Here is a 17,444-nt window from a genome sequence, read left to right on the forward strand (position 1 = left end):
TAAAGGGATTACAGAGCCGCACTAAAATCCTGCCGTCGTTTCCGATTATAATTTGACAATAATATGCCCAAGCTTTGTGTGTACTTGCACCCTTATGCTTTCTTTCAAAACAATGTCTATTATTGTATGGGGCATACATGTATTTTGAATTAAATTTTTCATTTCAGGTTCATCACATTTGTCTTCCAAAATCACAGAGCATTTGTTATAATCAAACGGTTGTATTAATATTGATATGTTTCTATACCCTCCACCATACATGAAGGGTATATTAAAATTTTGCATTCCGTTTGTAACTCATCGAAATAATTATTTTAGTAATTAAATTAATCAGAGTAAATTTCTAAGACGATTTAACCCTGTCCGTAGGTCCATCTGTTGTAGAGTCAAAACGTTGAGTCAAAATGAATTAAGATAGGAAGCTACAATTTTGTACAGATCAGCCTTTTATCTGCAGGCAGGTCAAGTTCGACGATGGACCACGTCGGTCTACGATATCCCATAGCCTCCACATAACGGTACCCCCGATATTCGGTATTTTGATGATTTTAGCCACATTGGGGCCAATTAGGCCCCAAATTGTTCAATGAAATTGTCTGAAAATCCACACCAGGAGTTCCTTTTCAGTACTTTACCACCTGGAAGAGAATTGTCTATATAATTTAAAGATATTGTATATCCCCCATATATTGTGCCTCCCGAGATTCGTTATTTTGAATATTTTAGCCAGATCTTTCAATGGAATTGTCTGAAAATCCATGCCAGGAGTGCCATTTGAGTCCTTCATCATCTGTAGGAGAATTATCTATACAGTTCCACGATTTCGTATATCCCCCATCTAACGGTGCCTCCCGATATTCGCTATTTTGATGATTTTAGCCAATTTTTTCAATGGAATTGTCTTGAAATCCACACCAGGAGTTCCATCTGAGTTCTTCATCACCTGTAAGAGAATTGTCTATATAGGTTCTCGATATCGTATGGCCCCCATACAACGATATCCCCCGATATTCGCTATTTTGATGATTTTAGCTAAATTTTTCAATGGAATCATTCGAAAATCCCCACCAGGAGTTCCTTCTGAGTACCTTTCCAACTGGAGTAGAATAGTCTATGTAAGTCCACGTCTTCGTATAGGCCCAATATAATGATACCTCCCGATATTCGGTATTTTGTTGATTTTAGAGACATTATTCACCGGAATTGTTTTAAATTTTGAAATTGAAGCTCGTAATGAATACTACAACCTACGACGGAAAATTGTCTATGAAGGTCCACATTAGTGACATTTTTTTTTACCAGAATTCTTTCAAATTTCGTATTTAAAATAAAGTTAAAAAAAATGCTAATGCAGGACCACGTCTCCATATAGCCCCCATATAACAATTTTTCTTTGAGTTGTAATTTTCTAAGGATTGTTTTTGGAAAATCTGCAAGTTCCTTCAAAATGGTGGAGGGTGTTAAAAGTTCGACCTGGCCGAACTTAGCTGATTTTTTACTTGTTTTTGCATTATGTTCTCTTTAATGGGAGTTTTAATAATATACACACATATGTATGTATGAAAACATTAATTAATCACTTGATGTTATTGTAAAGCGTATACACATACGGGAACACACATACATATGTATTTGTAAAGCTTTTTTGTATTATTTGTCATTGTCATTACCTTGAATTCATAAAAAACTGCACAGATTCATCACAATGATATTAATACTCACAATCAAACAAATGTTGGGAATTTAAATAAAAAAACACATGCTCTTAGTAAAATGTCATTTGGAAGTGGATTAAGTTCTCAATCATAATTTATTTGAAATCCTGGAAATTGATTTAGGCAGGCAGCAACATATTTTTTAATATTTATTAACTCTTTAGTATGTTTTAACTCTTTTTCGGATTTAGAAAAACTCTCAGAGTAAAACCTCAATAGGTACTTATCCCTCTGTCAGAAAATTGCTTGGTACTCATATGTGCCCAATACGACAATTACATACCTTCTGACATGAGCAACAGCGACACATAGTCCGACAACAAAACCTAAGTGGAGAATGCAGTTAAAGTTTCCAAAATCCCATTAAGTTTAAGGGACTGTTATATGGCTGCTGTACCAAAAAAATTTCTTACTAATAGGATTGCTATCTATTGCAAGTCGAAAATGTAGCTAAAATCATCAAAATACCGAATATCGTGTTGTACCATAATATGGGGGCTACAGGAAACTGTAGACCAATATAGACAATGTGACACTGGTGGTAGAACCCATTACGTACTACAAATACCGATTTTTAAACAAATCTGACTAAAATATGTGGCCTTAATTAAAATACTGAATATCTAGAGATACCATTAAATTGCCACAGGAGGAAAAACCTATTACAACAAACAAAACACCAAATGGGAACGTTTCCATGGAAAAATGTGGCTAAAATCCTCAGGTACCGTTAGAACCCATTACGAACTACAAATATCGATTTTTAGACAAATGCGTGCGAAAATGAACCTAAAATCGTCTAAATAGCGAATATCTGAAACTATATGGGGATTAAAATAAAACTTGGTCCAATACAATGTTCTGTGACCTGGGGCAAAGCCCATAACAAACTCTAAATACCAAAATTGACAAAATTCCGTGGGTAAATTGGGGTCTAAAAACATGAATATCGGAAGATACCCTTGTTTTTGGGGCAAAAACATGAACTAATACACCTCCTCTTTAATTCCCATGATCCAAAATTCGAAGCTCTACATGAAACAATGAAGACTGCATCGTGAAGCAGAAAGCTGATCATGAATATATATTCTTTATTACGAATCTGACGAGTATTAGAATGTGTTACAAACGGAATGACAAAAATAATATGCCCTCCTTTCCACGGTTATGGCCATTTTAAAGTATTCAATAATTCATGACTTAAAAAGTGATCACAAGTAATAGTTGAAAACGCCGAAAACTCAATATTTAAGGAGTTATGGCCATTTTAAAGTATTGAATAATTCATGGGTATAAAAATAGAACGACCGTTTTTTATACCCTACACCACATGGTGGTAAGGGTATCATGTCTTTGCACATTTGTTTGTAACATGCATAAGGAAGCGAGATAGACCCACAGTTACTTTTGAGGATCTTAATAGAATCACTTTCTTAGTCCATTTATGCATGTCAGTCCGTCTGTCCATGTATTTATGCAGGTCGCATTTATTATCCGATTAAGATTAAATTTTCCAAACAATATTCGATTGGCTCAAAGATGAACCCTATCGAACATGGTGAAAATCGGTTCAAATTTATGTTTAGCTCCCATATATATCTTCAGTTTATTTCGTTTTAATTATACTCGAAGTGGCCAATATCAGTTCAAATGTATTTTGGCACATCCGACCGAATTCAGTCTAGAAGCAAGCACATTAAATTTGGAGATAATTGGTTCAGATACATCTATAGCTCCCATATACATGTTTCATTCGATTTGGGGTTTTAAGTCACTCCCACGCGTAATATGCACTCCACAGCAATGATCTTTGGTACCAGATATCAGATACAGCTCTGAAATAAGTGTATAAAAGTTTGTCAAGATCGGTTCAGATTTGGATATAGCTTCCACATTTATCTTCAACCGATTTCGGGTTTATTGTGCACTACAGGGTGAGATGAAAAAACTACAACCAACTTCATTTCTAAGCCACTCGTCCAACAGCTGTTAAAATTATCCCAGTGACAGCTCATTATATTGTTTTCAAGCGTACAAAAGCATTTTGCGGAGAATTTTCCAGAAAAAAAATTATTCGTGATGGAATTCAAGCGTGGAAAACCACAAGTGGCCATCGTTAGAGCATTACAGCATTTAAATGTCAATAAAAGTGCAAGAACTTACACCGCAACAGAAAGAAAATAAACTCAAAAGAGCTAATGAGTTGCTTTGCTTGGCCGAAAATGGTGAACTGCCGATTTTGTCCAGCAGTTTGTAAACAAACAAAACGATCGTGTTTTCTTACGAAAGAGGTCAGCTGAAAATGTACACCTTCGGTTGGTCACTAGAACTCAAGCCCCGGCCATAGTGATGGTGTGGGCCGCCATAACAGCCGCTTGCCGCTCGTATTAATTGACCGTGGCATCAGAATAAATGCCGAATATTATCACGAAAATATTCTGCAGGGTGTATTAAAGCCTTGGGCACGCAAACATTTTGGCCGCAGACCTTGGACATTCCAACAAGACTCAGTACCATCGCACTCAGCACTCACCTCCCAAGAATGCTTACAAAAAGAGGTTCCTCGCTTCATTTCCAGCGCACAATGGCCACCAAAATCTCCGGATACCAATCCATTGGACTATTGTGTCTGGAGTATTTTGGAAAGCAAGGATTGCACTAAAAATACCAAAGTGTCGATCACCTCAAGCAAGCGCTTCGCCTGGAATGAGCCAAAATACCGCAGAACAACATTCGGGCAGCGTGTGACGGTTACATTGGCCATTTGAAGGCCACGATTTATGCCAAAGGTGACCAATTCGAACAAATCTAAACTTATTCTAAAAACTTAATGTGGCTGGAGTATTTTGGAAAGCAAGGATGACACTAAAAAATACCAAAGTGTCGATCACCTCAAGCAAGCGCTTCGCCGGGAATGGGCCAAAATACCGCAGAGCAACATTCGGGCAGCGTGTGACGGTTGCATTGGCCGTTTGAAGGCCACGATTCATGCCAAAGGTGACCAATTCGAACAAATCTAAACTTATCCTTAAATTTGACGCTATTTCCAACATTTTTTGCTTTCATTCAATAAAATTAAAAAAAATGTAAAAATTATGGCGTTTGACTTTGTTGCAGTTTTTTTTATCTCACCCTGTATATGTTTTGTGGGGTTTAAAATGTATATTTCGAGGTGTTGCAAACGGTATGACAAACTTAATATACCCGCCATACTATGGTGGAGGGTATAAAAAGAAAAATTGGTATAATTTCACCAAAAACTTGCTGAGTTTTGATATTCAAATTTCAGAGCTTCATTCTAATTTCGGGAAGGTTCGAACTTGTGATCATACTATTTAATTGAAAGCATATATTGAATTTAACACTTGTTTTTCAAACACATTTTATATATTATCTGTACATAGAATAACGTCTTGAATCAAATTAAATTACACGTTTCCATCTGGAAACATTGAATACAGTTGATAGCTTAAAAATACGGCAATACTTACAGAACTTTCGTATCCGCGGGAACTCTTGGTATGGTGGTTAGACGAGACCGTATGCAACGAACTGTGCGTTGAAAGCAATTACATCCAGTGGGGCAGGATACAGCCAATGAAGGTGCACATATCGTTAAGAGCAGCAGCCACAACCACAAAGTGGTCAAAACTATAAAGTTACGAGTCATTTTCACAACAAGGATATTCGTTTTATTTCTCCCTGTTTCGGTGTTTCCTTGGCCTTTCTTCTCTTTTCTAGACTAGACTATTTCTTTTTGTAGTTGTTAGTATTTAACACACATAAAGGTGTTGCTAAACTTTTAATACAAACGCGCGAGAAATTCAAACGCACGTAAATTACACGTATGTCAGCCGCCGTACCGACACTGGGCGTGCAATAAGTTTTGCGAACTTCGTTTCACAAACAGCAAAAAGTTAAACGAACGTCGAAGTTTTTCACACAACTCTTAATTGAAAACAGCAATAATATTTTTTTTTACTATGGACCGTATATCGAGAATCACTGCACCGGCCAGCAAGGGGAAGGAGGAACTCTTATTCCTTCGTCTTTGATGGCTTCAATGTGGATTTGAGATTTTTTCGCACTGTGAAGTATTTCAAAGTTTATTTTGTTGTGGTTGTTCCTTTTTTGCGCCGACAAGCTTTTGCATCTGCGTGTAGTTCGAACTGCAGCACAATGCTTTGGAGAGTCCACAAAAAGGATAGCGATGCGCTGACAACCTCAGGCAGTGACTTGAGCACAACAACTGAAATTAGATTTCAACTAATTTGTTTGACTTCCGCTGTAATTTTTGGTTAGCTTAATAATTGAATTCGTTGAAGATATTTCTCGTGCCAAATGTGAACGTTGTTGTTTTCAGTTTTCAAATCCAGATGTTGTTATCACAATTTCGGCTTAACTCACACATGTCTTTTGCCTTCAAGCATTTCTAGACAATAAATAAGAACAATGGCGTGTTATGGATTTTATATATATATCAAAATGGAACGACTGGTCAAGTGCAATGAGAACAGTGTATTTGTTTACACATTTTTTTTTAAATTTTTTATCAAAGATTAACATTGTTTTCTTTCTAGAACATGAAGGTTTTGTTTTTGGTTTCCAAACGGAAATGTTCACGAATTTTAGTTCCAGAATATCAACAGAATTAGGTTAGTTGGAATGGTATGGTATCTAAGTGGGTATAAACAGCATTATAATGCCACAAGAGGTCAGGTATTAGAGTGGAAATTGAAAACAATTCCTCTCATAAACATGTCGGTAAAATCATAAAAAAACCGAGTATCGGAAGGTATCGTTACATGGGGAATATGCGAAAACGTGGACCTGAATAGAAAATTTTCCGTCATAGGTTAAAGTATCCATTGCAAGCTTCAAATAAGAAATTTGAAAAAATTCCGGTGAATACTGTCGCTAAAATCATCAAAATACCGAATATCGGGGGCCGTTGTATGGGGATATGCGTTGACCTATAAAGACATTTTTATTTCAGGGGATAAGTTATTCTGAATTAACTCCTTGTATGGATTTTTTGACAATTCCATTGAAAATTGTGGCTAAAATCATTAAAATACCGAATATTGGGAGGGGGCCGTTGTATGGGGGAATGCGATACAGTGAACCTATATAGGATAAGGTATTCAGAAGGAACTCCTTGTGGGGATTTTTAGACAATTCCATCGAAAATTTTGGCTAAAATCATCAAAATACCGGACATTTCTCTTCCAGGTTGTAGAGTATTCAAAAGGAACTCCTTGTGTGGATTTTCAGACTATTGCATTGAAAAACTTGGCTACAATCATCAAAATACCGAATAATGGGAGGTGCCGTTATATGTGGATTATAAGAAGACATCGACGAACAATTTGCAGATGGTACCTATTAGGAACTTCATATTCGAAATTTAAAACAATACCGATTAAAATGTCGCTAAAATCATCAAAATACCGAATATCGCGAGGTATTGTTATATGGGTGCTGTGCGAAATCGAGGACCTGCATAGAACATTTTCCTTCATAGGTTAATGTATCCATTACAAGCTTCAAATAAGAAATTTGTGAAAATTCCCGGAGAAAACTGTCGCTAAATTCATCAAAATGCCGAATGCCGGGGGTACCGTTGTATGGGGGTATGCGATATCATGTACCTATATAGACAGTTCTATTTCATGGGTTAAGTACCCAGAAGGAACTCCTTGTGTGGATTTTCAGACAATTTTCAAAAAATTCCATTGGAAAATTTGACTAAAATTATCAAAATACCGAATATCGGTGGGTACCGTTATATGGGGGCTATACGATATTGTGGACCTATATAGATAATTCTCTGCCGAGGTATAAAGTACCCACAAGGAACTACTTGTGCGGATTTTCAGAAAATTCCATTGAAAAATGTGGCTAACATCATCAAAATACCGAATATCGGGGGTACCGTTATATGGGGGCTATACGACAAAAGAGAGATCTGTGCAAAATTTTAGCTTCCTATCTTAATTCTTTTTGACTCTAGTGTGATTACAACAGACGGACAGCATTAAATCGTCTTAGAATTTTACGGTGATCAAGAATATATATACTTTGTTATACCCTCCACCAAAAAAGGTATGGAGGGTATATTAAGTTCGTCATTCCGTTTGTAACTCATCGAAATAATCATTTTAGACCCAACAAAGTATATATATTCTTGATCAGCGTAAAATTCTAAGATGATTTAGCCCTGTCCGTCCGTCTGTCCGTCTGTTGTAATCACGCTACAGTCTAAACGAATTAAGATAGGAAGCTAAAATTCTGCACAGATCTCTCTTTTGTCTGCAGGCAGGTCAAGTTCGAAGATGGGCTATATCGGTCCACGATATCGTATAGCCCCCATATAACGGTACCCCCCGATATTTGGTATTTTGATGATTTTACCAACATTTTTCAACGGAATTGTCTGAAAATCCACACAAAGAGTTCCTTGTGGGTACTTTATACCTCGGCAGAGAATTGTCCATACAGGTCCACGATATCGTATAGCCCCCATGTAACGGTACCCCCACGGTATTCGGTATTTTGATGATTTTTGCCACATTTTTCAATGGAATTGTCTGAAATTCCACAAAAGGAGTCCCTTATGGGCATTTTACCTCCTCAAAAAGTATTGTCTATATAGGTCCCCGATATCGTATATCCCCCATATAACTGTAACCCCCGATATTCGGTATTTTGATGATGTTAGCCACGCTTTTCAATGGAATTGTCTTAAAATCAACACAAGTAGTTGCTTGTGAGTACTTCACCCCCTGAGAGAGAATTGTCTATACAGGTCCACGATATCATGTATCCCTCATATAACGGTACCTCCCGATATTGAGAGAATTGTCTATACAGGTCCACGATATCGTGTATCCCCCATATAACGGTACCTCCCGATATTCGATATTTTATGATTTGACCCACATTTTTCATTGGAATTGTCTGAAAATCCACACAAGGAGTTCCTTGTGGGTACTTTATACCTCGACAGAGAATTATCTATATAGATCCACGATATCGTATAGACCTCATACAACGGTACCCCTGATATTCGGTATTTTGATGTTTTTAGCATATATTTTTCAACGGAATGGTCACAAGGGGTTCTTTGTACACAAGGGGTTCTTTGTGAACACTTTACCCCCCGACAGAGAATTATTAACGATAACGTATAGCTCCCATATAACGGTACCCCGCGATATTCGGTATTTTGATGATTTTAGCCACATTTTCCAATCGTATTGTCTGAAAATCCACACACGGAGTTCTTTACCCCTGAAACGGTATTGTCTATATGGGTCCACAATATCGTATATCCCCCATATAACGGTATTCCCCTATATTCGGTATTTTGATGATTTTAGCCACTTTTTCCAATGGAATTATCTTAAAATCCATACAAGTAGTTGCTTGTGAGTACTTTACACGAAGACATAGATTTGTCTTTATAGATCCACAATATCGTATATCCCCCCATATATCGGATAGATATTTTAAAGATTTTAAAAGAATTTTTATTGGATTTTATTTTTTTTTTTAAATTTTCTAATTCGTTCCAAATGGTGGAGGGTATTCAAAGATCGGCCCGGCCGAACTTACTGCTTTTTTACTTGTTAGGTCTTAACTAATTATTTCGATGAGTTACAAATGGAATGACGAACTTAAAATACACACCATACATAGTATGTAGGGTGAACAAATATTATTTAAAACAATGGGTATTACTTGACATCATGGCCTATAAAAGGTCGGCCAAGGAGACTACTTTTGACAGTAAACTTAGTAGTTTTTGCATCATTGTGATGTGACATTCTTTGAATTTCAAATCACAATTATGTCTTTTGATAGCAAACCTAGTTGTCAGATGAACTTAATGGCCGTCCTTATATATAGCCATGTCTAAAACCTTAAACAGTATGCAAAGATTTTAGCCGCAGACCTTGGACTTGGAATTTTTTCAAAATTCGTATTTGAAGTTCGTAGTGGGTGCAACAGCCTATGACAAAAATTATTGTATGCAGGTCCACGTCTTCGTATAGCCCCGATATGACGGTACCTCCCAATACACGGTATTCTTATGATTTGTGTGACATTGTTCACCAGAAGTGTAACAAATTTCGTATTTAAAGTTCGTAATGGGTACTACATCCTATGACAAAATTTCGTAAGCAGTTCCACGTCTTCAAGTTTTTTTTTTTTAATTTTTCAACTTCATTCCAAAGGGTGGATGTCGGCCGGGTCGAATTTAGCTGCTTTTTTACTTGTTTTATATCATAAAAGTTTGAAAACTGGTGACCAATACTGCCCTGAAGAATATTGATAAATTCATAAACTATTATTTATCTCCAATTAAAGTCCTTAGGTATGTGTTTCCGTACAAAAAAAAAAAAAACTTTCAAACTTTTCAAATTTATTTTTAAAGTAAAAATTGGCATAGTCGTCATAACTAATAGCTTATTGCAGGCTCAGACATATACATTTATTTTTCCATAACAGCACATAATGTTGTTTTATTTTAAAGTTTAAAATAATCCCATATGCATGTTTCAATATTTGGCACGGTTTATGTAAATCACAATTCAACTAATTCTTTTTGGTCGATATTTATTTACAGAACAACTTGGGAAGTTTTATAGGATTTGCAAAAAAAAAAAAAAAAAAAAACAAAATCTTATTGGCATTTTTTTAATTTGTATCAGACATTTTTGCAGTATGTTATCTGATTTTGCCATAGCTTTGTAATCGTATGCGTCTCCACAAACTTTTTGCCCACATCCGTTTTGTCACATTTTAAATCCAAGCGATAGAGAATATAAATTCATGTAGGCTTACTTATATCTGAACAGAAACTACAAGAACAAGAAATACACTTTCACATCTTCCATATTTTTTTGGAATTTACACACATTTTCCTTTACTCGTATTCGTATTCGTATATTTTTTTCAGAGGCGTTTCGTTTCCTCTTTTATCGCAGTGCACACACTTTCGAAATGAGTTTCCGTTATTTTGTCACTTTTTAAACGGGCACCAAGGACATGCTGAAGTCGATGATAATAATTCCCGTAGCGACACTGAGAACCTTCTTTAATATTTTATTTGGCTTCGGAACAAATTTGAAAATTGTGGCAAAAGAAAATCATTAACTTTTTCCTTTTTGTTGCAATTATTCTGTAATATGTACCATAAATCTAAGCGAACACACCACAACAACAACCGTTCACGACGAACATCAATGCACATCTGACTATAACAGAATGTTGGATCCGATGAATGAATGAATGCTGGTGAGTGCATCTGAAATTTTCATACAATTTCCATACGACCAGTACGTACATTCTCATTCTAGGCGACGAAGACAACATCGCCATCGTTGGTTCTTGTGGGTGGTGAAGTCATGTCAGAAGATACATATTCTAATTACATACAACACACTGTGTTATTGGGAGAAATTGTTATTATTTGCTCCACTTGTTTGTTGTTGGCTCTTGTGCGCAGAGTTGCCAGATTTTTTTGTATAATACCCTACATAATATGACCCATATGACAATGTATATTAATTTAGTCATTACGTTTGTAACTCCTCGTAATAGTTATATTACACCCATAGTACAATAATAGGAGGTAGAAAAATACAACTTCTTTTTATACCCTAGACATAGTAGGAGGATATATTAAGTTCGTCATTCCGTTTGTATCTCATCGAAATAATAGACCTAAGAAAGTATATTCGTGATTAACGTTAAATTCTAAGACGATTAGCCCTGCCCATCCGTCCATCTGTTGTAATCGCTATAGATTTAAAAGGAATTAGATTAATTATTGGAAGCTAAAATTGCACAAATCAGTCTTTTGTCTGCAGGCAGGTCAAGTTCGAGGATGTGCGATATATAGGTACACGATATTCGCTATTTCGATGATTTAGCCACATTTTTCAATGGAATTTTCTGAAAATCCACACAAGGAGTTTCTTCTGAGTACTTTACCATGTAGAAAATAATTGTCTACATAGATTCATGTTTCAGTATAGCCCCCATATAACGGCACCTCCCGATATTCAGTACTTTGATGATTTTAGCGACATTATAGACCGGAATTGTATCAAATTTAGTATTTAAAGTTTGTAATGGGTACTACAACCCATGGTACAATGAAGAGAAGGTAGGTCAACTTTGAAAAAATTGCAAGTATAGAGGTCTACTTGTTTGGCTTGTAATGTCAGAATTAGTATCAAAACAATTAAAAATCAAACAACTTGTTGTATTTATTTTGAATAAATAATTGAAAAACGCGATAACTGAATGGAAAGTCAACACTTCATTTCAAAATCATGTACTATATATCTCTAAACGATTATTTCGCTACAAAAACTCTAGCTTTTGTCGATGCATACGTTGAAATAAACATTTTGAAAACACACGAATTTGAATATTTTCTGAACAAACTTTTTGTTATTGAAAAGAAAACACATACATAAACAAAAAAAAGTTGACATATTAAGCCAAGAAAATAAAAAAATTAGAATCATATGGTATCATAGCCCTACCTTGATATCATTGTACCATGCTACAACCTATGACAGAAAATTTCTCATGCAGGTTCACGTCTTCGTAAAACGCCCATATAACAATACCTACCTTTATTCGGGATTTTATATGATTTTAGAGACATTATTCACCGGAATTATTTTAAATTTCGTATTTAATGTGCGGAATCGGTACTACAGCCTATGTATAAATATAAAACAAGTAAGCAAAGGCTACAGTCGAGCGGGGCCGATCGTTGAATACCCTACAACACTATAAGAAACCATACAGTTTATATAGGCGAGATACTCGAAAGAATTCCACAAGATGTGACAAATAATAAAAGAAAACCATCATGTTTCGTTCCCTAATTTTCGAATAATAGCAACTTAAACTAATTTTCTCATTTCCAATTTATTGGTAGATGTTGCACGTAAATGGTCTTCCTAGATCTGGAACCAATGTTTCCCAAAGACCTATAATCTCTCAGAAGTGGCAAAAGATTAACATTTATTATTGGTTTTTGACTGAAACGCATCTATATGAGATACAGACATTTGACTATATTCTTCAACGAACTCAGCGTTAACGAAATAGTCAGAAGTGCGTCTTTTCTGTATTTGTGAATTCTCCAAAAAGTCGCTGGAATGGACATTTTCGTATTTAGTCCATAAAAGTTGGTAAACTATTTCACACATTGAATATTTTTGGATGGCCATCCGAAACTGCTTGTCTTTTGCAATGTGAGGTAAACCCCATTCAAATGTGCGTGAGGTGATAATTACGACCTGCTGACAATTTTGCAGTTTTTTGGTCCATTTCAACCCCTAAATATATAACGATCATCTCCAAAAAGAGTAGGCATCTATTCTGACCCTCATCTTATCCCCATGCAAAAGGATCGGGCCATAAATGCGATCTGTATATGATATCCTGATATCTTAACTACTTAGTTTTGTTAGCTGTAGAAATATTACCAAATGTTTAATTCAAAATGAAAATATGCCAAAAATATGACAAAATTGAAAAAATATGAGAAAATGTTACAAATCCAATATTTTCATCTTTAGAGAGATATTTTTATGCAATTTTTAGACGTTTTTTCTTTCCTAACAAGAGGCCATCTTGATGAGAACTGTCGAAATCAGTTCAGCCGTTCTCGTCATATAAGAGATCTTTCAAGCATATCTTCTTTGATAGACATATATATCGCACATATTTTGCTATATATCCGATTTGTTGGATGTTAACATCAATGTAAATGTCAGAAGTAACCATGTCATGGCTTTGTGATTTCGACGGGATTTAAAATATTCACGGTGTAATGGTCTATTTTACCCGCTAAATATTATCCGATGACCACCCAAATTGGTAGGCTTCTTCCCCGCCCTAAACTCTATCTACATGCGAAATTTCGATTGGTCTATAATTGCGACCTGTATAGCTACTGCAAAATCCGACATTTTTTCAGTATTTCGTCCATTTCAACCCCTAAACATTTGGCGATCATCTTCAAAATAATATGGAAATAGGCTTCTATTCTGACCCTAACCCCACCTTCGTGCAAAATTTCGTAAGGATCGGGCCATAATTGCGACCTGTAGAGTGATTACAAATTAACATGGACATACGGACAGACGGACGGACGGACATACATAGCTAGATCGACTCAGCCCGGCGAGCTAGGAAGATCCATATATACTTTCCTATATGGAAAACCAATATTTGGAGGTGTTACATAAATTCTGGCCCAATCAAACTTATAATACCCCCAACACATAGTGTTGTAGGGTATAAATACGATAGGTATCGTATAGCTCGTCTTCGTAAAGCCCATATATAGCGGTTTTCCTTTAAATAGTATATTTCTACGACTTTTATACCCTCAGCCATATGGCTAGAGAGGGTATACATATATCATTTGATACGACCAAAACTCATCGAAATAACGGTTTTATACCCTAGGTCTCTTTGGTCAAAATCCATCAAAATACAGGACATTTGGAGTCGATCTAGCGGTGTCCGTTCGTTCGCCCGTCTGTATGTTTGGCTGGCTGGAGCGCACGATAACTCTCCAAGGGAGTATACGACTTGGTACATCATGGGCAATACCGGTCCACTCCTTCTGGTACCTTCCCCAAATGTTCAAAAAAATATTTTACTGCACAGAAAGAGAAAGGATAATCCGATTATGCTCCAACTTGGCAAATCTTAATATTTGCATCAGTACTAGGTCAGGTTCGGAAATGGACATCAAGTACCTCTTCACAAAGGGTCAACATTTTGAATAAATATAACTCTTATAAAATGTGATATAAGATTCCGATTCTTCTCTTCAAATTATACACATTACAATATTTTTACATACCCAAGGTCTGGTGTGAAAATGGAATATATTGGTCCACTCCTTCTGCCAACTTAAATTCAAAATTTAACACAATTCCGTTGAATAATGTCCAAAATATGATCAAAATACCGATTATAAGGAGGTACCGTTATATAGGGGCTATACAAAGACGCGGACCTGCATGGATAATTTTCTGTCTCAATCTGTAGTATTTATTACGAACTTCAAATACGTGGACCTATATAGCCCATTCTCAATACAAAAATTCCTGCAGACCAAACACACATTTGAGTGGAATATTATAAACCTACTTCAATTCGTTCAGAAGCTAAAGTGATTTCCACAGACGGACTGTCATCGCTAAATCGACACAGGATTTTATGTTGTTCAAGAATAAACAGGGTGAGATGAAAAAACTGCAACCACCTTTAGACTGTTGTCATTTCAAAGCCACTCGCCCGACAGCTGTTAAAATTATTCCAGTGACAGCTCATTATATTGTTCACAAGCGTACAAAAGCATTTTGTTGAGAATTTTCCAAAAAAAATAAGTTATTCGTAATAGTGTGAATTCTTTATATTTGGCTGGAAAACCACAAGTGGCTATCGTTAGAGCACTCCAGTACTTAAATGTAAATAAATCTTTTGTATCTTGTACCATCGCTCAACACTGTAATACTGGTAGCGTATCCCGACGTCAAGGAAGTGGACGGAAGAAAACAGCAACATCAGCAGAAATGGTTCGAAAAGTAAAGATTGAAAACCGCGTCGCATTGGCCGAAAATGGCTCATGAGCTGAACATATCGCAATATTCTATTCAGCAAATATTAAAAAATGAGCTCGGGGTAAAGCCATTTAAATCCCAAAAAGTACAAGAACTTACACCGCAACAGAAGAGCTAAAGAGTTGCTTCGCTTGGCCGAAAGTGGTGAACTGCCGAATTTGGTTTTCTCCGATGAGAAAACATTCGTTGTCCAGCAGTTTGTAAACAAACAAAATTATCGTGTTTACTTGCCAAAGAGGTCAGCTAAAAATGTGCACCTTCGGTTTGCCACCAGAACTCAAGCGCCGGCCATGGTGATGGTGCCGATGGTCGCTCTCCGCTTGTATAAATCGACCGTGACATCAGAATAAATGCCGAATATTATCGCGAAAATATTCTGGAGGGTGTATTAAAGCCTTGGGCACGAAAACATTTTGACCGCAGACCTTGGACATTCCAAAACTAAAAAATACCAAATTGTCGATCACCTCAAGCAAGCGCTTGAAGAAACATTAATTAGCCGTTTGAAGGCCATAATTCGTGCCAAATGTGACCAATTTGAACAAATCGAATATCATTGCTTATAATTATTATCCACTTTGTTATATAGAAAACTACCTGCAATTTGACCATATCTACAAAAGATTTGATATGATTTATATACATTTTTACAAATACCTCAATGCGCTAAAATAAATTTAATATTTTTCTTTTCTAGGATAAGACAATCTCAATTTTTCACAGAAATTTCCCAATACAGGCAACACTGCATGCATCTCACGCTGAGAGAGAGAGATAGCGGTCCATTGTTAACATCAACGCCGTCATCATTCAAGATAATCATGATGTTGCAGTGAATATGCGAGAGCATTGCCTATGTTTTCATCATGTTGCATACAACATGCTGTATTGCTATCAAACCGGATGCAAATGTTTGATAACATAAACACATACACACATACATGTTCGCACCAACCACATGGCCGCCACTAAAATGTGATTGTATTTGTTTGAACGTTCTCACGCACATACACCCACTCAGGCACCCTTTCCACCCATACTCAACGCCACATTCATTCACAGCTTCTTTTATTTTCTTCCTTTTGTTCCTATTTATTCCATTTTGCGGCCTCTGTTGCTGTTTATTCTGTATCAGCAACAGTTCTTTTGCATTTGTTTAGTTGTTGAGGTTTTGCATGTTTATTTCTTTTTCTGCGGCTCCAGTGGTGTTGATTAGCCTCATATTTGGAGAAATAAGTTTACCGATAAACCAGAAACAAATACACATGTATGTAGTATGACTATTTTGAAAAAAAATGTATAGGTTTAAGTTTATTTTAATTTTTTTTGCTCTAAATATGTTTACACATGTTTGTAACAATAGTAATACTAATGAAATAGTAATATAATAATAGTTGGAAACATCAACAGGTTACCGAACATATTACGCTATATGACAAGATACCATTTTTAATGTCGTGTATTTTGGAACAAGCATAACGTGGACCTAATGCAAATAAATATTCTTTATTTTTGGGTTCAGTTTAGAGCAAAATGCTAACTTTTAAAATCCTTGACAGTTTTTTAACCATGGGGTGTATATGTATGTAAAAAATATCATTGACAGTTTTGTAGAACCTCCACCATACATGGTATGGAGAGTATATTAAGTTTGTCACATAACAAAGCACATACAGGGTGAGATAATAAAACTGCAACAAAGTCAAACTTTTTTTAAATTTTATTGAATGGAAGCGAAAAATGTCGGAAATAGCAGCAAATTTTAGAATAAGTTTAGATTTGTTCGAATTGGTCACCTTGGGCACGAATTATGGCCTTCAAACGGCCAATGAAACCGTCACACGCTGCCCGAATGATGCTCTGCGGTATTTTGACCCATTCCCGGCGAAGCGCTTGCTTGAAGTGATCGACACGTTGGTTTTTTTAGTGCCAACCTTGCTTTCCAAAATACTCCAGACACAATAGTCCAACGGATTGGTATTCGGAGATTTTGGTGGCCATTGAGCGCTGGAAATAAAGCGAGGAACCTAATTTTGTAACCATTCTTGGATGGCGG

General features: G+C 36.1%; 1 protein-coding gene across 3 annotated transcripts in view; it reads right to left on the reverse strand.

Annotated features, from left to right (window-relative positions):
* LOC101887365 (peroxidasin) overlaps nucleotides 1-11,043 on the reverse strand; it is a 172,676-nt gene extending 161,633 nt beyond the window's left edge. Inside the window, exons 1-2 of one of the 3 annotated variants that reach the window (XM_005190782.4) lie at nucleotides 10,916-11,043; nucleotides 5,207-6,147 (exon numbers count right to left, since the gene is read on the reverse strand). In XM_005190782.4, coding sequence (XP_005190839.1) covers nucleotides 5,207-5,385 — 179 coding nt within the window. In that variant the 5' untranslated portion in view covers nucleotides 5,386-6,147; nucleotides 10,916-11,043. Of the gene's footprint in view, nucleotides 1-5,206; nucleotides 6,148-10,565 lie in introns of all 3 variants that reach the window. The other 2 variants (XM_005190783.4, XM_005190781.4) reach the window with 2 other exon arrangements.
* Nucleotides 11,044-17,444: the final 6,401 nt, after the last annotated feature.

Source organism: Musca domestica, unplaced genomic scaffold, assembly GCF_030504385.1.
Source record: "Musca domestica strain aabys unplaced genomic scaffold, Musca_domestica.polishedcontigs.V.1.1 29, whole genome shotgun sequence".
In the NCBI taxonomy this organism is placed as follows: Eukaryota; Metazoa; Arthropoda; class Insecta; order Diptera; family Muscidae; genus Musca; species Musca domestica.